Genomic DNA, 20903 nt, shown 5'->3' with positions numbered 1-20903 from the left:
AAAACGAAAAACACAGGCAGGGTCATGGAACGGGCAAAGGTCGAGTGAGGTACAAACAGAATATCAGAGGTAATCATAAAGGCTGAAATATAAAAGTGAGTCAAAACCAGTAAAGCAATACCCAGCACAAAAGCGTGGTAATGTGAGACACTCAGGACAGCGTGTATACTTCGTAAAGTCTGTGTGTAAAGGCAGTCCTTATAAGCGCATGCTGTGATTGCGCTCTAATCTGGAACAGGTGCATGGTAATTAGCCCTAATCGTGCCATGCATGCTGCCTAGAACGTGTGGACGTGACAACGAGGTAACCATGACAACAGTGCTTATTGGAGTAAAGACTCGAGTAAAACTGCTTTTAGCTTGTAAAATAAAGTCCTTTTAAGAGTTTTTGAAGTCGATGGTCACTGTTCTTGGACCTAACCTGACCATCACACCCGTATGAGACTTCTGAACATCATATTCCAGATTTAATCCCCTTTTTCTTTTACAATAAGCTGTATTCTTCTGGGAAGGCTTGCCACTAGATTTTAGAGCATGGCTGCGTGGATTTGTGTTCATTCAGCTACAAGAGGTTTCGAGGAGGTCTGGGGTGCAGTCAGTGTTCCAGTTCATCCCAAAGGTTTTCCGTGGACTTGAGGTCAGGGCTCTGTGAAGGACATTGGAGTTCTTCCACGCCAACCTTGTCAAATCATGTCTTCATGGAGCTCATTGTGATGCTGGAACAGGTTTAGGTCTTTTAGTTCCAGTGAAGGGACATTTGTAAATCGACAGCATACCAAACATTCTGTACATTTGTGTGCTTCCAGCTTCGTGGCTCACGTGTAGGCACAATAGATAAGTGTTCACAAACTTTTGGACATGTAGTGTAGATAGTATAACTTCTGTATCACAGTCTACTATGAACAGTATCGTGCATGTACTAGAGCAGCGGCTACAGTTATCGACACCGTAGCGATCTTTTGGCCGTTGCAAAAATAATAATAATTTCAATTTATATAGCGCCTTTCACAAACCCAAGGACGCTTTACACAGGAGTTACCAAAAAAAAAACACTAGGAAGAGTAGTGTGAGGTAAAGAGAAGTGTTCAAGTTAGCTTTGAAGGAAAAGAGAGTGGAACAGTCACGAAGCTATTGTGGTAACGAGTTCCAAAGTTTAGGAGCAGCAACACTGAATGATCTGCCACCCATAGATGCCAGTTTAAAACGTGGAGCAATCAGAAGTCCACAGACAGAAGATCTGAGGGAGCGGGAGGGACAGTACAAATGAATTAGCTCACAGAGATAGGAAGGAGCGAAAGCATGAAGAGCTTTACAGGTTAAAAGCAAGATTTTGTATTTGATCCGGGAGATAACTGGCAACCAGTGCAGTTGCTGTAAAACAGGAGTGATGTGAGCAGTGCGCTTGGTGAGTGTGAGGACTCTTGCTGCTGAGTTTTGGATGTACTGCAGGCGATTGAGCAATGTGGCAGGGAGACCATCAAAGAGAGAATTGCAGTAGTCAAGACGAGAAAAAATAAACGCATTGACCAACATTTTGGCATCAGTTTCCAAGAGAAAAGGGCGGAGACGTGCAGTCTTGCGGAGGTGAAAGAAAGCATTCTTAGTAATTAGTTTAAGATGGGGTTCAAACGTAAGGGTGGAGTCAAAGATAACTCCAAGGTTTTTTATAACTTTGGAAGGACGAATAGACACACCATCAGCATCAATGGTAAAACTGGCGAACTTGTCTTTTGGTACCTACTAATAGAACCTCCGTTTTGCCAGCATTAAGTTTAAGGCAGTTCTTATGCAGCCATTGCTTAAGGTCAGTGATGCAAGTCCTTAGCAGCTGAACAGAAGCTATGGAAGGGGTGATAGTGATGTAGATTTGAATATCATCAGCATAACAATGAAAGTTAAGGCCATGGTTACGAATAATCTGGCCTATAGGAGAAACACATAATATAAAAAGAAGGGGACCAAGGACAGAACCCTGAGGCACACCTTGAGCAACAGTAGCAGTAGATGATTTATGAACACCAATAGAAATAAACTGTTGCCTGTTTGCTAGATATGTAGAAAAGTAAAAAAGTATGCAAAAGTAGACAAGACTTTAAGTACTTAAATTTTGCATGAATAATTACTCAAACTTCCACTGGGGGGAAAAAGAGCTGATTCCTGATTACTTGGCGTATCAGATTACGTGGCACCGTTCCACAATTATTGACACCCAGATTATTTATTTAAAAAAAAAAAGTATTTGGAATTAAGGTAACAAAACATAGTTTTATTTAAAATTTGTTTTACATAGACTTATATTTAGTACAAAATATATGTTCTATAAATATATGGATGTGGGTGTTTACGTAAATGAAGTAATTCTATTGTTTGTAAACAAATGAACTGATCATGTTTAACCTGTGAGAAAATCTTTGTTCCACTTTCTAAGTATTTTCGTAGATCACATTTTGTTAATTATTCGTTGTTTTGTATTCATTTCTAGTTTTGTAGTTTACCAAGTTTCCATTCTGTTATAATCAGAAAAAAATATATAAATCACAGCACTTTTATTTTTTTAAAGTACTTCATCTACTAGAGCAATGTTGCGCCAAGATCGATCCATAACAGTTGTAAATATCACTTAATTCCACAGGGTGTCGATAATGGTGGACACCGGTGAAAGTGATCACTATTATTGACACCCCACGTGACTTCTCAAACACGCGTTTAGATACAAAATGGCGACAGACAAACTAAAGAGTAAGAAATAAAGCAGGTTTCGACAAGGAGATCATGAAATATCGGTGCATTTAATCAGTAAAAACATGTCCGTGATCTTTCCACCATGCTCACCTGCGATGATGACGTCCGGGTTTTTTTTTTTTTTAAATTGCTGATCGTGATGATAAAATTCCATCTCAGGTGACAAGCTGTCATCAGACGACAAGATCAAAGGGCAAGGGCGGGTCTTCCCGTTGATTAATTAACCAATAATAACTGCTGGAACTGAAGCTCACCTTTTGTAAAACCTGTTTTTTATTGGTAAATTTGAAAAGGTGTCGAATTGTGGACTGCCGATAATTGTAGCTGCCGCTCTAGTATTATATTTTAGTATTTCCATAAAAACATCTTTCTGTCTCCAACATGTTTGTAGTAAATGAAACTCATCTTGTTAGTAACGTTTAATGTCCGTACAATCAGTCAACAAAATTTGGCTGTACAGACTGTTTAAAAAAATAAAAAAATAAATCAGTGCAACAGTTTTATATTCTTCTTTTCGCAATATATAATTCACTTAAACAATTAAAAAATATATAATGCAAAACTTGCTGGGCAGTGGAAAAACTTTGGGTAAAAAGTCAAGAACAAAAGGCTTTTTTTTTTTTATATAAAGTGTTTAACCTCACAGATCACTTCCTCCTTCATCCCATGCTGGTCGTATATCAGAAACCGCTAACGAAAAAAATTATGTACGGCTGCCAGTAATCGCTTTTAAAACAGCACTGGCCTCCCATGGCCTTGTTGTCTTGATCATAAATAGCGGGTGAGTGGTCAGTTCGACCTTCAGAACAAATCAGCTTTGCCATGAAGGCTTGATTTGAAAAATGTCTGTAGACATGGGTCACTTCCAAACATAAATATGAACCGTCAAGGTGAAAAGATGCGGGGAAAATTCAGCAATGAGAGTAATATGTTCATAAATTGTGGAATGGGTTTGAACTGTCTTTACAACGACTGTAAGGGTAGAAGTCCCTCCATTTGGGATTCCTTGGGCTGTGCGATATTTTAGCTGGTCGTTTTGACACTTGTTTCAAAGCAGTAGCAGAAACGAGACTAAAGCAAGTCACTTTGTGGCATTATATGCGACACTGCTGCATATTCGATGGCCTTTGTGCGCATTAATGTGACCGCACCAGGCGAAACTGCAAAACCACCTGTAGAAAAGCATAAACTTAAAAGTAGACGCTCTTTCGATTACACAAAACCGCTGAAATTTATATATATGAGTGATTACACGCTTATGGGTACTGAAATGGGGACATGAACTTATTCACCTAAAACCATTTCTTTTTTTTACCATCAGGTCACAAAACATGTAATCTTTAATGAATGATATGTTAAAAGATAACTTTAATTTTCTGAGATGTAATAAAAACATATTTATATGCCAAAGTCAAGCCTATGAGTTCCAAAATGATGTCTGTTCCATTACTTCTGTTACGATTGTCCATCTCGCATCTGTTACAAATTAATTACAATCTAGCTATATACCATGTTAATCTTATTGAAAGAATGTGTATGTTTATTCTACTACACATGTTTATTAATTATATTTGCTAAAACATCACCTTCCTATGTTTCAAAAAGTAATTCTACATTGTTAAAATTGAGAATCTATATGTCCACAACACTTCTGTTACGTTCTGACTTTGGCATATAAATATGTTTTTATTACATCTCAGAAAATTAAAGTTATCTTTTAACATATCATTCATTAAAGATTACATGTTTTGTGACCTGATGGTAAAAAAAAAAGAAATGGTTTTAGGTGAATTTTTAAAAATAAGTTCATGTCCCCATTTCAGTACCCATAAGCGTGGAATCACTCATATATATATATATATATAAATATTGGCAGAAACCAGACGTAATGGTTTTGTTCTCGATGCTTTATGTTAGCTAGAAGGTAGAGTCAGTGGGTTAAAGGTAGACTGACTTTCAGATTTTTCAAGTGTAGGTCATAAAAAACATTTTCCCCGACACCAGATTATTTTTTAGTGGAGCGAAAGCTACGGAATTCGAATCACAGACTTCCAATTTTATATATTTTTAAAAAAATAGAACAATTAATGAATTTCGAGCAACGTGGCCCTAAATTCTCCGCTATTATTTCTTGCATCACGTGGTGGGCTTTCCCCGTTCATGTAAGGCATTGTGGGATACAAATTTGAATTGGTCATTCTGTGGCTGGGAAGTCATTTTGTTTGAGGGGATTCCCAAACAAATAACGTGCATGAAATCGCTCGCTTCTTCACGCAGTCGAGCAGACAGAGGAAGTCCGTGTGTGTGCGCGCATGTGCAGGTTTCCCTTTGACCGTGTACTGACAGTTCCATCATTCTGTCGCTAAACGAACAGCTGATCACACCGAGGTGCTCGCTGACCGCCGATATTTATTAGTTTGGTCCTGCGTTTCCTTTCCTTAGTATATAACATAACGTCTTTTCTTCTCGCTTTCTTTCTGTTACTGTAGTCGGTCTTTCATGTTTCATTCGCACACTCACGTCCTTCATTTTTCTCTCCTGTTTCAAATTTGTATCCCACAATGCCTTACATGAACGGGGAAAGCCCACCACGTGATGCAAGAAATAATAGCGGAGAATTTAGGGCCACGTTGCTCGAAATTCATTAATTGTTCTATTTTTTAAAAAATATATAAAATTGGAAGTCTGTGATTCGAATTCCGTAGCTTTCGCTCCACTAAAAAATAATCTGGTGTCGGGGAAAATGTTTTTTATGACCTACACTTGAAAAATCTGAAAGTCAGTCTACCTTTAACCCACTGACTCTACCTTCTAGCTAACATAAAGCATTGAGAACAAAACCATTACGTCTGGTTTCTACCAATGTTTTTATTACCTCGCCTGGGACGGAGTCAACCGGGGGCAAGGTATCGTTTTTGGTGGGGTGGTGTTTTTTTTTTTTTAAAGCAACATTACTGGAAAACAGCTGGACAAATCTTCACGAAACTTTCAGGATAGATGGGCATTGGTCTCAAATAGAACCTCCAACATTTTGATAGTCATCCTGTCAAGGTCACCAAAAAGGTCAAAATCTTTTTTTTTTTTGGGCGAGAGCTTCCTTTATATTCATCATATTTACTTCAGACCAATTCCAAAATGTTCATCTTTCAGTTCTGCTTCCACTGATATGCTACATGACGGGGTATCTCTCAGAGTTTTCTTTCAAACTTTTGTTTGTTTGTGTCTCTCTCTGCCGGTTCACAATCTAGCGTCTAGACGGTTGCACCGATTGACTTCAAACCTTCAGGGTAGGTGGGTAATGGTCTATAGATCACCTGATTAAATTTCAGGGGTAATCGGGTCAAGGTCACCAGAAAGGTCAACCTTTCAGTCAAAATAACATTTTCCATTCTAACTCAAAAAAGGTTGCGGATAGACAGATGTTCACTATTATGAACATATACAGTAGGAACTCCCATCTGGCCTTTCATTTGGCACCATGACCTTTGACCTTGAGTGACCTTGAAAGGTCAAACTCAAGGTCATGGATTTTCAGAGGGCTGTAACTTGAAAACGGTTGATGGTAGACAGATGGTTACCATTATCAACTTATAGGAGGTGCCGTACGGGCTTTCATTTGGCACTGCGACCTTTGACCTCGAATGACTTTGAAATGTCAAACTCAAGGTCATGGATTTTCATCGGACTATAACCGGACATTTGATGATTTGAGAAATATTACCATTATCAACGTATAGGGATAAAATAAGTCCTGCTGGGCGAGGTTTGTTTTGCCTGGCAGCACTTGTTTTTATTAGTGTCTGTGTTCTCAGTGTATTTTATCTAATTTGTGCGTTTTGTTCTCAAGCCGACAGAAAATATTAAGCACTAGCTAAACACTCGGCGAAAAATACCAGCACAATAAATGTGCACACAAGGGTCAGCAGGTACTCTAATTGATTCACTCTTTAGTTTTGAAACGTGAGAGAAAAATCCGGGGGGGGAATCACTCCAAGCTCACTAGCCAGCTATCATGGGTTCTCGAACTGACCAAATGCTCCACTTAGTAAAGGTACAGATCCCACGACGAGGATTAATCAGCTGCATATCATCTGAATGCAAGCAAGAAGAGGGGGGGGGAATAAAATAAAAACAGTGATCATTTTCTTGTGATCGCGTTCGATTGACTTTCACTCTGACTCCCATTTCATTTGTTCACACCTTGACTCCTTTACGCTCTCGCTTCCTTGCAACTGATTGGCTGCCAGTCATTGTGTAGCCAGATATGTGTCTGAAGTACTGTCTGTGTACAAATTTCCCACCAATTTTGTCCCAACGTATTTATTTATTTTTATATATATATATATATATATATATATATATATATATATGCACACACACACAGTGGGGCAAAGAATCCAGAAAATCACATTGTAGGATTTTTAATTAATTAATTGGTAAATTCCTCAGTAAAATAAGTATTTGGTCACCTACAAACAAGCAAGATTTCTGGCTCTCACAGACCTGTAACTTCTTCTTTAAGAGGCTCCTCTGTCCTCCACTCGTTACCTGTATTAATGGCACCTGTTTGAACTCGTTATCAGTATAAAAGACACCTGTCCACAACCTCAAACAGTCACACGCCAAACTCCACTATGGCCAAGACCAAAGAGCTGTCAAAGGACACCAGAAACAAAATTGTAGACCTGCACCAGGCTGGGAAGACTGAATCTGCAATAGATAAGCAGCTTGGTGTGAAGAAATCAACTGTGGGAGCAATTATTAGAAAATCGAAGACATACAAGACCACTGATAATCTCCCTCGATCTGGGGCTCCACGCAAGATCTCACCCCGTGGGGTCAAAATGATCACAAGAACGGTGAGCAAAAATCCAGAACCACACGGGGGGACCTAGTGAATGACCTGCAGAGAGCTGGGACCAAAGTAACAAAGGCTACCATCAGTAACACACTACGCCGCCAGGGACTCAAATCCTGCAGTGCCAGACGTGTCCCCCTGCTTAAGCCAGTACATGTCCAGGCCCGTCTGCAGTTTGCTAGAGAGCATTTGGATGATCCAGAAGAGGATTGGGAGAATGTCATATGGTCAGATGAAACCAAAATAGAACTTTTTGGTAAAAACTCAACTTGTCATGTTTGGAAGAGAAAGAATGCTGAGTTGCATCCAAAGAACACCATACCTACTGTGAAGCATGGGGGTGGAAACATCATGCTTTGGGGCTGTTTTTCTGCAAAGGGACCAGGACGACTGATCCGTGTAAAGGAAAGAATGAATGGGGCCATGTATTGTGAGATTTTGAGTGAAAACCTCCTTCCATCAGCAAGGGCATTGAAGATGAAACGTGGCTGGGTCTTTCAGCATGACAATGATCCCAAACACACCGCCCGGGCAACGAAGGAGTGGCTTCTTAAGAAGCATTTCAAGGTCCTGGAGTGGCCTAGCCAGTCTCCAGATCTCAACCCCATAGAAAATCTTTGGAGGGAGTTGAAAGTCCGTGCTGCCCAGCGACAGCCCCAAAACATCACTGCTCTAGAGGAGATCTGCATGGAGGAATGGGCCAAAATACCAGCAACAGTGTGTGAAAACCTTGTGAAGACTTACAGAAAACGTTTGACCTCTGTCATTGCCAACAAAGGGTATATAACAAAGTATTGAGATGAACTTTTGTTATTGACCAAATGCTTATTTTCCACCATGATTTGCAAATAAATTCTTTAAAAATCAGACAATGTGATTTTCTGGATTTTTTTTTTCTCGTTTTGTGTCTCATAGTTGAGGTATACCTATGATGAAAATTACAGGCCTCTCACTCTGACTCAGTAGTCATGTTTATTTGTTGCTTTTTTGTTTTTAATTCGTATGCACTGTAGTTTCTGCCCCATTCAGCTAGCATTACTATCCTGCCAAACTACAGAGACTAGGATAACTAGCGAGCGCCAGTTTGTTTTGTTTCTCTCAACAAACTGCCATGTAAATGTATAAAAAATGAATAAGATGCTGTGTCTTGCTGCTTGGAGCGTTGTTGTTGTTTTGATCTTTACTGTCGATCAGTGTTTGTTAGTGATGTGTCTCAACCATTGTTCTTTCCATTTCCGAGACTTTCAGTCTTGTCAGGTGGCCCTCCAGCAGGACTTTGTTTGTTTAATTAATTTTTTTTTTCCAGAACCGTCCCGAAACTTTGCGTTCGCCATCCCGAACTGAAAATTGACTATTCACTTTCTTTTCTTTGCAGTCGTGTTAGATTTATTTCTTGGTTTCATTTCTTGTACTGCTATAATATCATCAGCAGACCGGTGCCTTTGGATTCTTCTGATTATGCGTTTCATATAATTCTGACTGAATGAGCATGAGCACTGGTGAGAACATCACAATCACGCAGACGGAAGTAAGTACACCACATTATCTGAAAATCTATTTTCCACACACTCAATACAGTTATATCTTGGGGAGAGAGAGAGAGAGAGAGAAATCAAACAAACTAGGCTGAAGATGGCTTTAATATACTCCATTAAAAGCTCTCCACTTTCAGCGTGTACATGCTTACACACACGTGCAAAACTGACTTTTTATTTGTTTTTGTTTTTCCTCTCTCTCGCTCTCTCCAGCAATACCATTTTATAGTGTCTTGAATACACTACTTTGGTGTTTCAGGGTGTTCGAACATACCAAATAGCTTGCTCTTTTCTCTCCGATTTGAATACGCTGTTCCTGCTACGTCGCCACACAAATGCCACCAGGTCTTTTCAGATTTAAAGTCGCTCGATGATGTCATCGACTAATTTCCATATTAATGTATTCATCATGAGCATTGGCACAACCTCTTACAAAGTCGGGTCCATGATGAAGGAACGTTTCACTTGGCATAGAATAGATGAGATCAAATAAGTAAGGGATAATGTGGTCATTATTAACTAGAGCGGCGGCTACAGTTATCGACACCTTAACGATCTTTTGGCCGTTGCAAAAGTAGAAAAGACTGTCAGTATGTAAATTGTGCATGAATAATTCCTCAACTTTCCACCGGGAAAAAAAGGAGTTGATTCCCGATTACTTGGTGTATCAGATCACGTGACATTGTTCCACAATTATCGACACCTTTGTCCACAGTTGTCGACACCGTTCCACAATTATCAACACCCAGATGATTATTAGTAGTAATAATAATCATAATAATAATTGGTATGTGGTATTAAGTTAACAAAACAGTTTTTATTTTAAAATTGTTTTGCATAGACTTGTATTTAGTACAAAATATATTTTATATAAATATATGGACGTCTGTGTTTACGTGAATAAGGAAGTAAACAAGTGAACTGATGTTTAACCTGTTTCAGTAAATCTTTTTGTTCCACTTTCTAAGTATTTTCGTCGATTGCATTTTGTTCATCATTCGTTGTTGTTTGTATTAATTTGGAGTTTACCAATAAATGTTAACAGGGAATTGATATTGTAACCACATGAAAATCCAGGTCAGAGGTCGCATGTCATTCCCCGAACCAAAATATAAAATGTCTACTGATATTGTAATATGTGGTCGATATTTACGACAAACTGCAAATAATATTTCCTGAATGGAATCGAAAAATCTGAATATTTCAAGCGTGTAATTTTTATATGCGAGGAATTTAATTCTGGTCTAATTCTATTTATTGCAATCGGATTCCAAATACTCTATAAACATTCCATTCTGTTATGAATCAGAAAAAAAATTATTATAAATCACAGCACTTTTTTTTTAAAGTACTTCATATACTAGAGCAATGTTGCGTCAAGATCGATCCATAACAGTTGTAAATATCACTTAATTCCACAGGGTGTCGATAATGGTGGACACCGGTGAAAGTGATCACTATTATCGACACCTCACACATGTGACTTCTCAAACGCGCGTTTAGATACAAAACGGCGACTGACAAATGAAAGAGTAAGAAACAAAGTAGGTTTCGACAAGGAGATCATGAAATATCGGTGAAATTTGATGAGTAAAAACACGTCCATGATCTTTACACCATGCTCACCTGCCATCATAACGTCCGTGTTTTCCGAAAAATTGCTGATCGTGATAAAAAATTCCATCTCAGGTAACGAGCTGCGTCATCAGACGACAAGATGAAAGGGCGAGGGGGTGGGGTCTTCCAACAGTTATTATTGACTAACCAATAATAACTGTTGGAACTGAAACTCGCCTTTTGTAAAATTGTTGTTTTATTGGTAAATCTGAAAAGGTGTCGATAATTATGGACTTGATGATTGTAGCCGCTGCTCTACTTGCTAATTGAGCGCAAGGTCTTTTCGGTAAAATATCAGACCGAGGTCTTGACAGTACGAACTGAGCTGGAAAAGACCGAAGTCTGATGTTTTCCTGTAAAGATCGAGCAGGCGAGGTTAGTAAGTTTATTATGTGTGTTTTTTTTTTTTTTTTTTTTGTATTTTTTTATTTTATTTTTTTTTTAAGATTAAAATAGACGGTTGTTATAACGAGGTGTGACGCTGCTTTCAGTAATGTCATAGTTGTAACGTAGTTGAGTCACGCTTGCAGAATAAACGGTTAACGGTTTCAAAACTGAATTTCTGTGAGCGGTTAGCGGTTTCTGAATGTTCTCCGTTGCTCGTTTCTTGAATAACTCGCTGACTCTTGTTTGTGTTTTGGCCATTTTTGATTTCCAGTTGATCTTTTTTTTTTTTGGCGTTTTGTTTGTTTTCTGCAACACTGAAAGCCAGCGCCTTGGAAAGAAAGTCTGTAATCGCCCACGGGCATTACGGGAAAATACTGCCCACCAAGGAACCAATCAGAGTGCACGATTTTACCGGAAGTAGTAATAGTGTGAAATAAACCCTGACGGGGTAGTGTTAGGATCATCATGAAGGGGTTAATTCCATGATAATGACCAGCTCACTGGACATTATTAATAATTTGACGAAGTATTGATATAAAAAGATTTTTCTTTCGCCAATGACATGGTCCATTGCAGCGGTCTGTTATATAGAAATAGGTGACGGGTTGGTTGGTTGGGCAGTTTGGTGGTATATTGGTTAGCAGAAAGTTCTGGGTTCGAACCTCATAGTCAACTCTGGAGTTTTCATGTTTTCCTCATACCTGCATGGGTTCCCTCTGGGTGCTCTGGTTTCTTCCCACACTGCAAAGACATGAGGATTAGGTCAACTGGCTACTCTGAATTGCCCATAGGTGTGAAATGTGAGTGTGAATGGTCGTTTGTCTGTGTGTTAGCCCCGCGATAGATTGGCGTGTACCCTGCCTCTCGCCCTAAATCACCTGGGATGAGCTGTAGCTTCCCCCATGACTCTGACAGATGAGCAGTATTGATAATTGTTGGTTGGTTGACTCGACGGTCTTATTACCTCGCCTGCGATGGAGTCAGCAGGGCGAGGTATTGTCATCAGTGCAGTTTGTTTGTGTGTCTGTCTGTTAACAATCTAGCGTCTAGACGGTTGCACCGATTGACTTCAAATTTTCACAGTCGGTGGGCAATGGTCCGTAGATTACCTGATTACATTTTGTGTGTAATCGGGTCAAGGTCACTGGAAAGGTCAACCTTTCAGTCAAAATATATTTTTCATCCTAACTCAAAAACGGTTGCCGATAGACAGATGTTTACTGTTATGAGCGTATGGCCTTTCAAGGTCACGGATTTTCAGAGGGCTGTGATTTGAAAACGGTTGATGGTAGACAGGTATTTACCCTTATCAACTTATAGGAAGTGCCATATGGGCATTCATTTGGCACCGTGATCTGTGACCTTGAACGGTCAAACTGAAGGTCATGGGTTTTCAAAGGGCTATAAAAATGGTTCATGATAGCCAGATGTTTACCATTATCAACATATATAAGAAGTCCCATATGGGCTTTCAGTTGCCACCATGACCTTTGGCGTTGAAATGTCAAACTCAAGGTCATGGATTTTCATCAGACTATAACCTGACAGCTGATTGAGAAATATTACCATTATCAACATATAAAATGAGTGCTGCCGGCCGGGCGAGGTTTGTTTTGCCTGGCCACACTTGTTGAGAAGTGTGAAAGCCAGATCTTATCACGTAAAAACCAGTGAATCTGTCAGAAACTCATGTTGTTATGTTGAGGGGGTTTATAAATTATGACTGGAATTGTAAATCATGTCTGCAGGTTTTGAGATTGAGCTCTCTCAAGACCGTATGGTAAACCGTTAAATATGATCCCCAAATAAAAGACTGCTTCTGCATTTATCTGACCTTGCTTTATTGTACTTTACTACACACACACACACACACACACACACACTGAGAGAGGATTTGTAATGCCTGCACCCTGAAACCCACACAATTGTACACACTCCTGTGCTATGTTGGTGAACGTTGTGTGCTCTTCCCTAGGTGGCTTGTATGCAGCTCATCAACGCTCTCGTTACGTCTCCTGATGAGTTGGACTTCAGGCTGCATATCCGAAATGAGTTCATGCGCTGTGGCCTGCGAGAGATATTGCCGGTAAGCGGGGTTGCCAACCGACCGCATATTAATATTGAAATGAGTTGTCCACTTGAGTGAAATATTGTAAAATGGTGCAACGAATAATTTATGAGACCTCGAGCAGAGGTCGTCCAGCTGAATCGATAGGTACAGCAGGGAATGGTTTGGTCTCTCTCTCTCTCTCTCTCTCTCTTTGTTCCTCAGTGTCTGTCTTTTTATCTCCTTATTTTTCGCTTTCCTGCTTTTTCTGCCAATTATGTTCTTTCAGCATCAAAAAACCGAACTGAACCCAGCTGCACATACAAAACAGACACCGGGTGAACTAAATGGAAGAGAGTGCGAGTCTGTGAGAGAGATTAATGCCATGGTCCTGTCTTATTTATTATTCAAAACAAAGAACCGCGACAGGACAAGAGAGTAAAGAGAAAACTGCCAAGAAAATAAAATTAATTTTTCCTCCAGTGTCTTTCTCCATTGCATGTTGTTTTTCTTTCACTCCATCACCGTTTTTACTTCATTCTCTGTTCTGATTTCTCTTTTCTCTCCATCTACGTGTGTGTGTGTAGACTCTGGGTACGATCAGAAACGAGGCTCTGGACATCCAGCTGAAGGTGTTTGAGGAGCATAAAGAGGAGGACATGATGGAGTTTTCCCATCGCCTGGAGGACATTAAGAGTGAATTTGAATATCCTTTGGCTGCATATCAACACCGAAACAATACATATTACAGAAATCCCCTCTGCACCCATCCCTCTTTCTTATTTTTCATTCTGTCGGACTCTCATTAATCTCTGACAATAACGGCGTGGTCGTACTCTAAGCAGCGTAACGCGGGTAATGCGTTTCCTGTACACACACACACTTGGAATTGATTTGATTTTCTCAGATTTATCTACACTCATAAATTGTTCCCGTTCTTTCCTTTTGTCAGTGCAATGTATTAAAAAGGTTTCCTTTAGTGTTCCCTCTGACCACATGAAGGCCATGCGTACATGCGTGCGTGCGGTGTTTGTTATTTTTAAAGTCCCCGCAGTCGGCCTCATTTATCAAGCTGGATACGAACAGGTTGATTTCATAAATCTTTCGTACGAGCATTTAGACAAGAAATTTGATCTTCATGAAACTCCCGTAAGCTCAGAAAGAACATTCGTGTCCTACTTGTTCTCGAGTGTGTAAATCTACGCATGACGAGACAAACTGACGTGAGCCATGACTTGATCAACTTCAAGACATTAGGGGTGTTCACACGGCGCATATTTGCACCAATGCTGCACCGATGTATTTTGTTGCGATATATCTTAAATTTTGTGGAGCGTTCACACGTCACAAACCTGCTTACTAGAGAGAAGCGTGTTAGCACCGACCGGTGCAGCCCCACTCGCGTTCACACGGCAGTTTTTGCGACCGTGCTATACGATAGTAATAATGCGGCAATGAAATATGCGCATGCGTGAAAATGTACTTCCTTTTCCCGGTTGTCATGGCATCACCAAGCGCCGGGAAAACAACGTGGATGAAGACACCAGTGTTGCCAGATACTGCTGACGTTTTCCAGCCCAAAATATGTTCAAATCCGCCAAAATGCACTTAAAACCGCCCAATCTGGCAACACTGGAAGACACGCAGTTCTGTTGTTGTTGATATTCGCCATTTTGGAAGCGCAGAATACCAGGATGCAGATTATGCAATGCCCGTATGTAATCAACTCTCGTCACGCGTAGCGAGTCTACCCCTGTAGCGTTCAGACGTCCCATTTTATATCGGTGCTGCCCCGCAAACTAGCATTTACTCCGGAGTAAATTTCTTAAACCACCTCCTGAAGCAGCTTTCAGGGTCTACACCGGTATAACTTTGTACCGTGTGAACGCTCTACCGGGGCAGCCCTGGTGCTACACCGGAGTAAAAGTTGCCGTGTGAACACCCCTATTATAATTTGCGTAGATTTTATTCGGAACAAAAGGATTTTAACACCGTTCTCTAATCAGCCAGTCATGCAGATACAAGCCAAGCGCTTCAGTTAAAGCCAAACAAACCCCAAAAGTCAAGTCCTTTATACTGACTGAGAATATCCATCCATCAGCTGTTCACTCGTTCATATTTGTATCTGTCCACTGTGCACAGATTTTTCTTTTACAGTAACATGTCCTTGGGTGCTGATATCTTACTGTCTGAGGTTTGAATATCAAGACAAAAGGAATAATAATAATCTAATAGACTATATCATAGAGACTATTCTATCAATTTTTTTTTTTTAAAAGATGCACGAGTGTCAAGTATGTAAAAATAAGCCCTGTCATTTTACGACATGCTTTTCTTTGTGTTCATTCCCTGAGAAACGTGATCTTTTTAGACGTCAAGAATCGTGTTGCTATGACGACTAGTACAGTACGTGTTTATCGCTTAGTCGTATCTGTGTCTGCTGCTTACGCGTTTTCGTGAAGTCTGGTGATCGGCGCATTTTGTTGCCAGTGAAAATCACACGGTTACGGAAAATTGACGGTTAGATTTTTAGAATTAGCAGCCTTAATCTGTCGCATATGCATTACTCAGAAAGAACAAGTGCTGCCAGGCGAAACAAACCTCGCCCGGCAGGACTTATTTTATACCTGTATGTTGATAATGGTAATATTTCTCAGTCACCAGCTGTCCGGTTATAGTCCGATGAAAATCCGTGACCTCGAGTTTGACGTTTCAGAGTCATTCAAGGTCAAAGGTCACGCTGCCAAATGAAAGCCCGTATGGCACTTCCTGTAAGTTGATAAGGGTGAATATCTGTCTACCGTGAACCGTTTTCAAGTTACAGCTCTTTGAAAATCCGTGACCTTGAGTTTAACCTTTCAAGGTCACTCATGGTCAAAGGTCATGGTGCCAGATGGGAGTTCCTACTGTATATGTTCATAATAGTAAACATCTGTCTATCCCCAACTGTTTGAGTTTGAATGAAAAATGTTATTTTGACTGGAAGGTTTGACCTTGACCCGATTACCTCCGAAATTTAATCAGGTGATCTATAGACTATTACCCACCTACCCTGAAAATTTTGAAGTCTATCGGTGCAACCGTCTAGACGCTAGATTGTGAACAGACACACGCACAAACAAACCGCACTGATTACAATACCTCACTCCGTCGTGGGCGAGGTGACTACACTCAAACGCTTGACACTTGCGGGGGAAGCGATCTCCTTTCTCACATTTGCCTAAAGAAACACTCGCGCATCTTTAAGGTTGTTTAGAATCAATGTGTCCATAAGCTCCAATTGTCTCGGTTGGTCATGTGGTGTGTAGGTGATGTTACTCGGAGAGAGTGAGATGTCAGCGCCCAGGGACGTTGTTTGTTTTTCTTTTAAAATAAAATCTCTACACAGTATACAGGTGCAATTATGAACAACATGTATGGATATTATCTCTCGGTATAAAGGTTATTATTGTGTTTTGTTTGGCTTTAACGTTCGCTTCAAACGTCAGAATGAAGAAAAAGTGTGATCCTGTGACTTTCGTTCACTGTGGCATGGGTGTTGGTTTGAGCCACATGGACTGGCTTGAGCATTTCAGAACCTGCTGACGATCTGGGGTTCTCTCACACACCAGTCTCTCGAGTTGACACGGACAGAATGGTGCGAAAAATAAAACACTGAGCGAGTGGAAACAAACGCCTTGTTGTTAAGAGAGGTCGGAGGAAAACGGACCGATTGGTTCGAACCGGCAGGAAGGATATAGTAACTCCTATCACTCTTTACAACCGTGGTGAGCAGAAAAGCATCTCAGCATGCACAAAACTATGAAACATGAGGAGGATGTGTGTGTTCCAACAGCGGAAAACCACATCATGCTGTCAGCCAAGAAGAAGAATCTGAGGCTATCATGGCGACAGGAGGAATTAACGCTCGCTTTTTATTATTAAAAACACTACCGTTCAAAAGTTTGGGGTCACGCAGACGATTTTGTGTTTTCCATGAAAAGTCACACTTTTATTTACCACCATAAGTTGTAAAATGAATAGAAAATATAGTCAAGACGTTTTTCTGGCCATTTTGAGCATTTAATCGACCCCACAAATGTGATGCTCCAGAAACTCAGGTGGGGTTTACATTAGACCGTATCAGCGGATCATGAGATTAACGTTTTTAAAAACGATTAGCGTGCACACAACAACGCCAATACACGATTCGCGTGCACACAGCAACGCCAATACACGGATACGCTAATCACATGACTAATTCAGCACGTAAGTTGAAATGTGTCAGTGCGGCTCATCGCTTCCTCCTCAGCGGCTGCGCTCCAAATCACTCCGCCCTGAACAGCGAGTGCCCTCTGGAGGGTGCGCACTCCGGCCCTGCGCAGCTCACAGAGCGCGCGAGTGAAGCGCACGAGCAGTGATTCGGGACTGAGCCGCTGTGCGCAAGTCACTTACCACTTGCAAGTGGAAGGATGGCAAGCCTAAAGACAATCATAACTACACAATGGGCAGTATTTGCATCAGTATTTGCAGTATTTTCATACTTTTATACTCTTTAATGAAAGGTGATGCAAGGCGGAAGTCCGCGCCGTTTTTCAGCAGTCGCGTCACATGACCAACGCCAGCGAATCAGGAAGGTGGATGTCAAAGTGACGTTGTCCAATGACGACGCCAGCTAGAGCTCAGCACAGCGTATCCGCGTATTCTCAATGTTTACACAGCACCGGACCAGACACGATTTGGATTGAATACATGGACCCTGGCGGATTCCCGTTTCCCGGCGTTTCCAGGCGTTTTAATGTAAACGGACAGTGCATCCGCAAAGAAAACGAGACAGATACGGTCTAATGTAAACTTGGCCTCAATCTGCTGAAAGGAAGGTCAGTTTTATAGCTTCTCTAAAGAGCTCAACTGTTTTCAGCTGTGCTAACATGATTGTACAAGGGTTTTCTAATCATCCATTAGCCTTCTGAGGCAATGAGCAAACACATTGTACCATTAGAACACTGGAGTGAGAGTTGCTGGAAATGGGCCTCTATACACCTATGGAGATATTGCACCAAAAACCAGACATTTGCAGCTAGAATAGTCATTTACCACATTAGCAATGTATAGAGTGGATTTCTGATTAGTTTAAAGTGATCTTCATTGAAAAGAACAGTGCTTTTCTTTCAAAAATAAGGACATTTCAAAGTGACCCCAAACTTTTGAACGGTAGTGTACATACTGCACATTGAGAACGTAACTGAAAGGAATAACTGACACGGACAGTACTGTGTAAAAGTCTGAGGCACCTTTTTTCTTTTCATACAAACTTTGTTATAGATTTCTGTTTTATGACTTCTATATTGTTGAGTCGGTACAAAAACGTTGTAAAGTCCAAATGTTCGTTTTCCAGCACAAAATTAAATGTTACGGGGGAAAAAAAAAGTTTGTATCTGAGCAGCATATTCCATAAGAGAGCACTTTTCAGATTAAAAAAGAAATCGTAATGAAGGCTGCTGGGTTTTGTTGCAAAATGAAGAAGCGAGTGTGAAAGTGTCCAGAAGAACTGTGGCTGGTTCTGTAAGATGCTCAGTAAAGCCTACAGCTCATTTCCTTATCAAACTGCACTCGCTGGACCTGAGACTAAACCAAAAGGGTCGTCTCACACCAAATATCCACTTTGTTTCATTTATTATGGCTTACTGATTACTGTTTATACTATAAACTTTATAGTGTTTTTTTTAATGTTGAAACATTTCATTTTATTATTTTTTAAGCCATTTTTGGTCTACGGCATTTCTTTACATGTATCCTGAGACTTTTGTACGGAAGCCACGAGAGGCCCTTCATATAATCTTTTTTTTATTCACCTTGTTATCCCGAGATAACGGCATAATTAATTCAGGATCTCGAGAAAACAACACAACTAATTCGAGATCTCGAGAAAACAAAACCGTTATTCCGAGATCTCGAGAAAACAAAACAATTATTTCATGATCTCGAGTGAACAGCTGAGAAATGGTTCATTCAGGTACGCCAAGAGGCTTGTGATATGCTGACTTTGGGGCTATTTCTCATTCTGTATAGACGCAACTTTGGTCATTAGAATGTCTGGAATAATCGATCACCTAATAAGGCAATATTTTGATCAGGGGTTGACACAGGGAGAGATTGCATTAAGCCTTTTAATAAGGGATAATTTCAAAATTAGTCCGCGGCACCTCCGCAGAAGACTGGCCCGGCTTCGTCTCTACTGACGGAGAGACAGTGATCCAGCTGAGATCATGAAATAATTGCTTTGTTTTCTTGATATCTCAAAATAACGGTTTTGTTTTCTCGAGATCTCGAATTAGTTGTGTTGTTTTCTCGAGATCCTGAATTAATTATGTCGTTATCTCGGAATAACGGTTTTGTTTTCTCGAGATCTCAAATTAGTTGTGTTGTTTTCTTGATATCCTGAGTTAATTATGTCGTCATCTCGGAATAACAGTTTTGTTTTTTCGAGATCTTGAATTAGTTGTGTTGTTTTCTCGAGATCCTGAGTTAATTATGTCGTCATCTCGGAATAACAGTTTTGTTTTCTCGAGATCTCGAATTAGTTGTGGTGTTTTCTCGAGATCCTGAATTAATTATGTCGTCATCTCGGAATAACAGTTTTGTTTTCTCGAGATCTCGAATTAGTTGTGTTGTTTTCTCGAGATCCTGAATTAATTATGTCGTTATCTCGGAATAACGGTGTTGTTTTCTCGAGATCTTGAATTAATTATGTCATTATCTCGGAATAACGGTTTTGTTTTCTCGAGATCTCAAATTAGTTGTGTTGTTTTCTTGATATCCTGAGTTAATTATGTCGTCATCTCGGAATAACAGTTTTGTTTTCTCGAGATCTCGAATTAGTTGAGTTGTTTTCTCGAGATCCTGAATTAATTATGTCGTTATCTCGGAATAACGGTGTTGTTTTCTCGAGATCTTGAATTAATTATGTCATTATCTCGGAATAACGGTTTTGTTTTCTCGAGATCTCAAATTAGTTGTGTTGTTTTCTTGATATCCTGAGTTAATTATGTCGTCATCTCGGAATAACAGTTTTGTTTTCTCGAGATCTCGAATTAGTTGAGTTGTTTTCTCGAGATCCTGAATTAATTATGTCGTTATCTCGGAATAACGGTTTTGTTTTCTCGAGATCTAGAATTAGTTGTGTTGTTTTCTCGAGATCCTGAATTAATTATGTCGTTATCTCGGAATAACGGTTTTGTTTTCTCGAGATCTCGAATTAGTTATGTTGTTTTCTCGAGATCCTGAATTAATTATGTCGTTATCTCGGAATAACGGTTTTGTTTTCTCGAGATCTTGAATTAGTTGTGTTGTTTTCTTGATATCCTGAGTTAATGATGTCGTCAACTCGGAATAACCGTTTTGTTTTCTCAAGATCTTGAATTAGTTGTGTTGTTTTCTCGAGATCCTGAGTTAATTATGTCGTCATCTCGGAATAACAGTTTTGTTTTCTCGAGATCTCGAATTAGTTGTGTTGTTTTCTCGAGATCCTGAATTAATTATGTCGTTATCTCGGAATAACGGTTTTGTTTTCTCGAGATCTTGAATTAATTATGTCATTATCTCGGAATAACGGTTTTGTTTTCTCGAGATCTCAAATTAGTTGTGTTGTTTTCTTGATATCCTGAGTTAATTATGTCGCCATCTCGGAATAACGGTTTTGTTTTCTCGAGATCTCGGAATAACGGTTTTGTTTTCTC

The 20903-nt window shown here is 40.0% G+C and overlaps 1 protein-coding gene across 2 annotated transcripts in view; it reads left to right on the top strand.

The window, feature by feature from the left end:
* Positions 1-20903, top strand: part of diaph3 (diaphanous-related formin 3) — an 814225-nt gene that overhangs the window by 306709 nt on the left and 486613 nt on the right. For both annotated transcript variants that reach the window (XM_060941746.1, XM_060941747.1), the window contains 2 exons: positions 13114-13224; positions 13773-13891. In XM_060941746.1, coding sequence (XP_060797729.1) covers positions 13114-13224; positions 13773-13891 — 230 coding nt within the window. The remainder of the gene's footprint in view (positions 1-13113; positions 13225-13772; positions 13892-20903) is intronic.

Source organism: Neoarius graeffei, chromosome 15, assembly GCF_027579695.1.
Source record: "Neoarius graeffei isolate fNeoGra1 chromosome 15, fNeoGra1.pri, whole genome shotgun sequence".
Lineage (NCBI taxonomy): Eukaryota > Metazoa > Chordata > Actinopteri > Siluriformes > Ariidae > Neoarius > Neoarius graeffei.
Note: the sequence above shows the minus strand (reverse complement) of the source record. Positions and strands in the feature narration are given on the sequence as shown.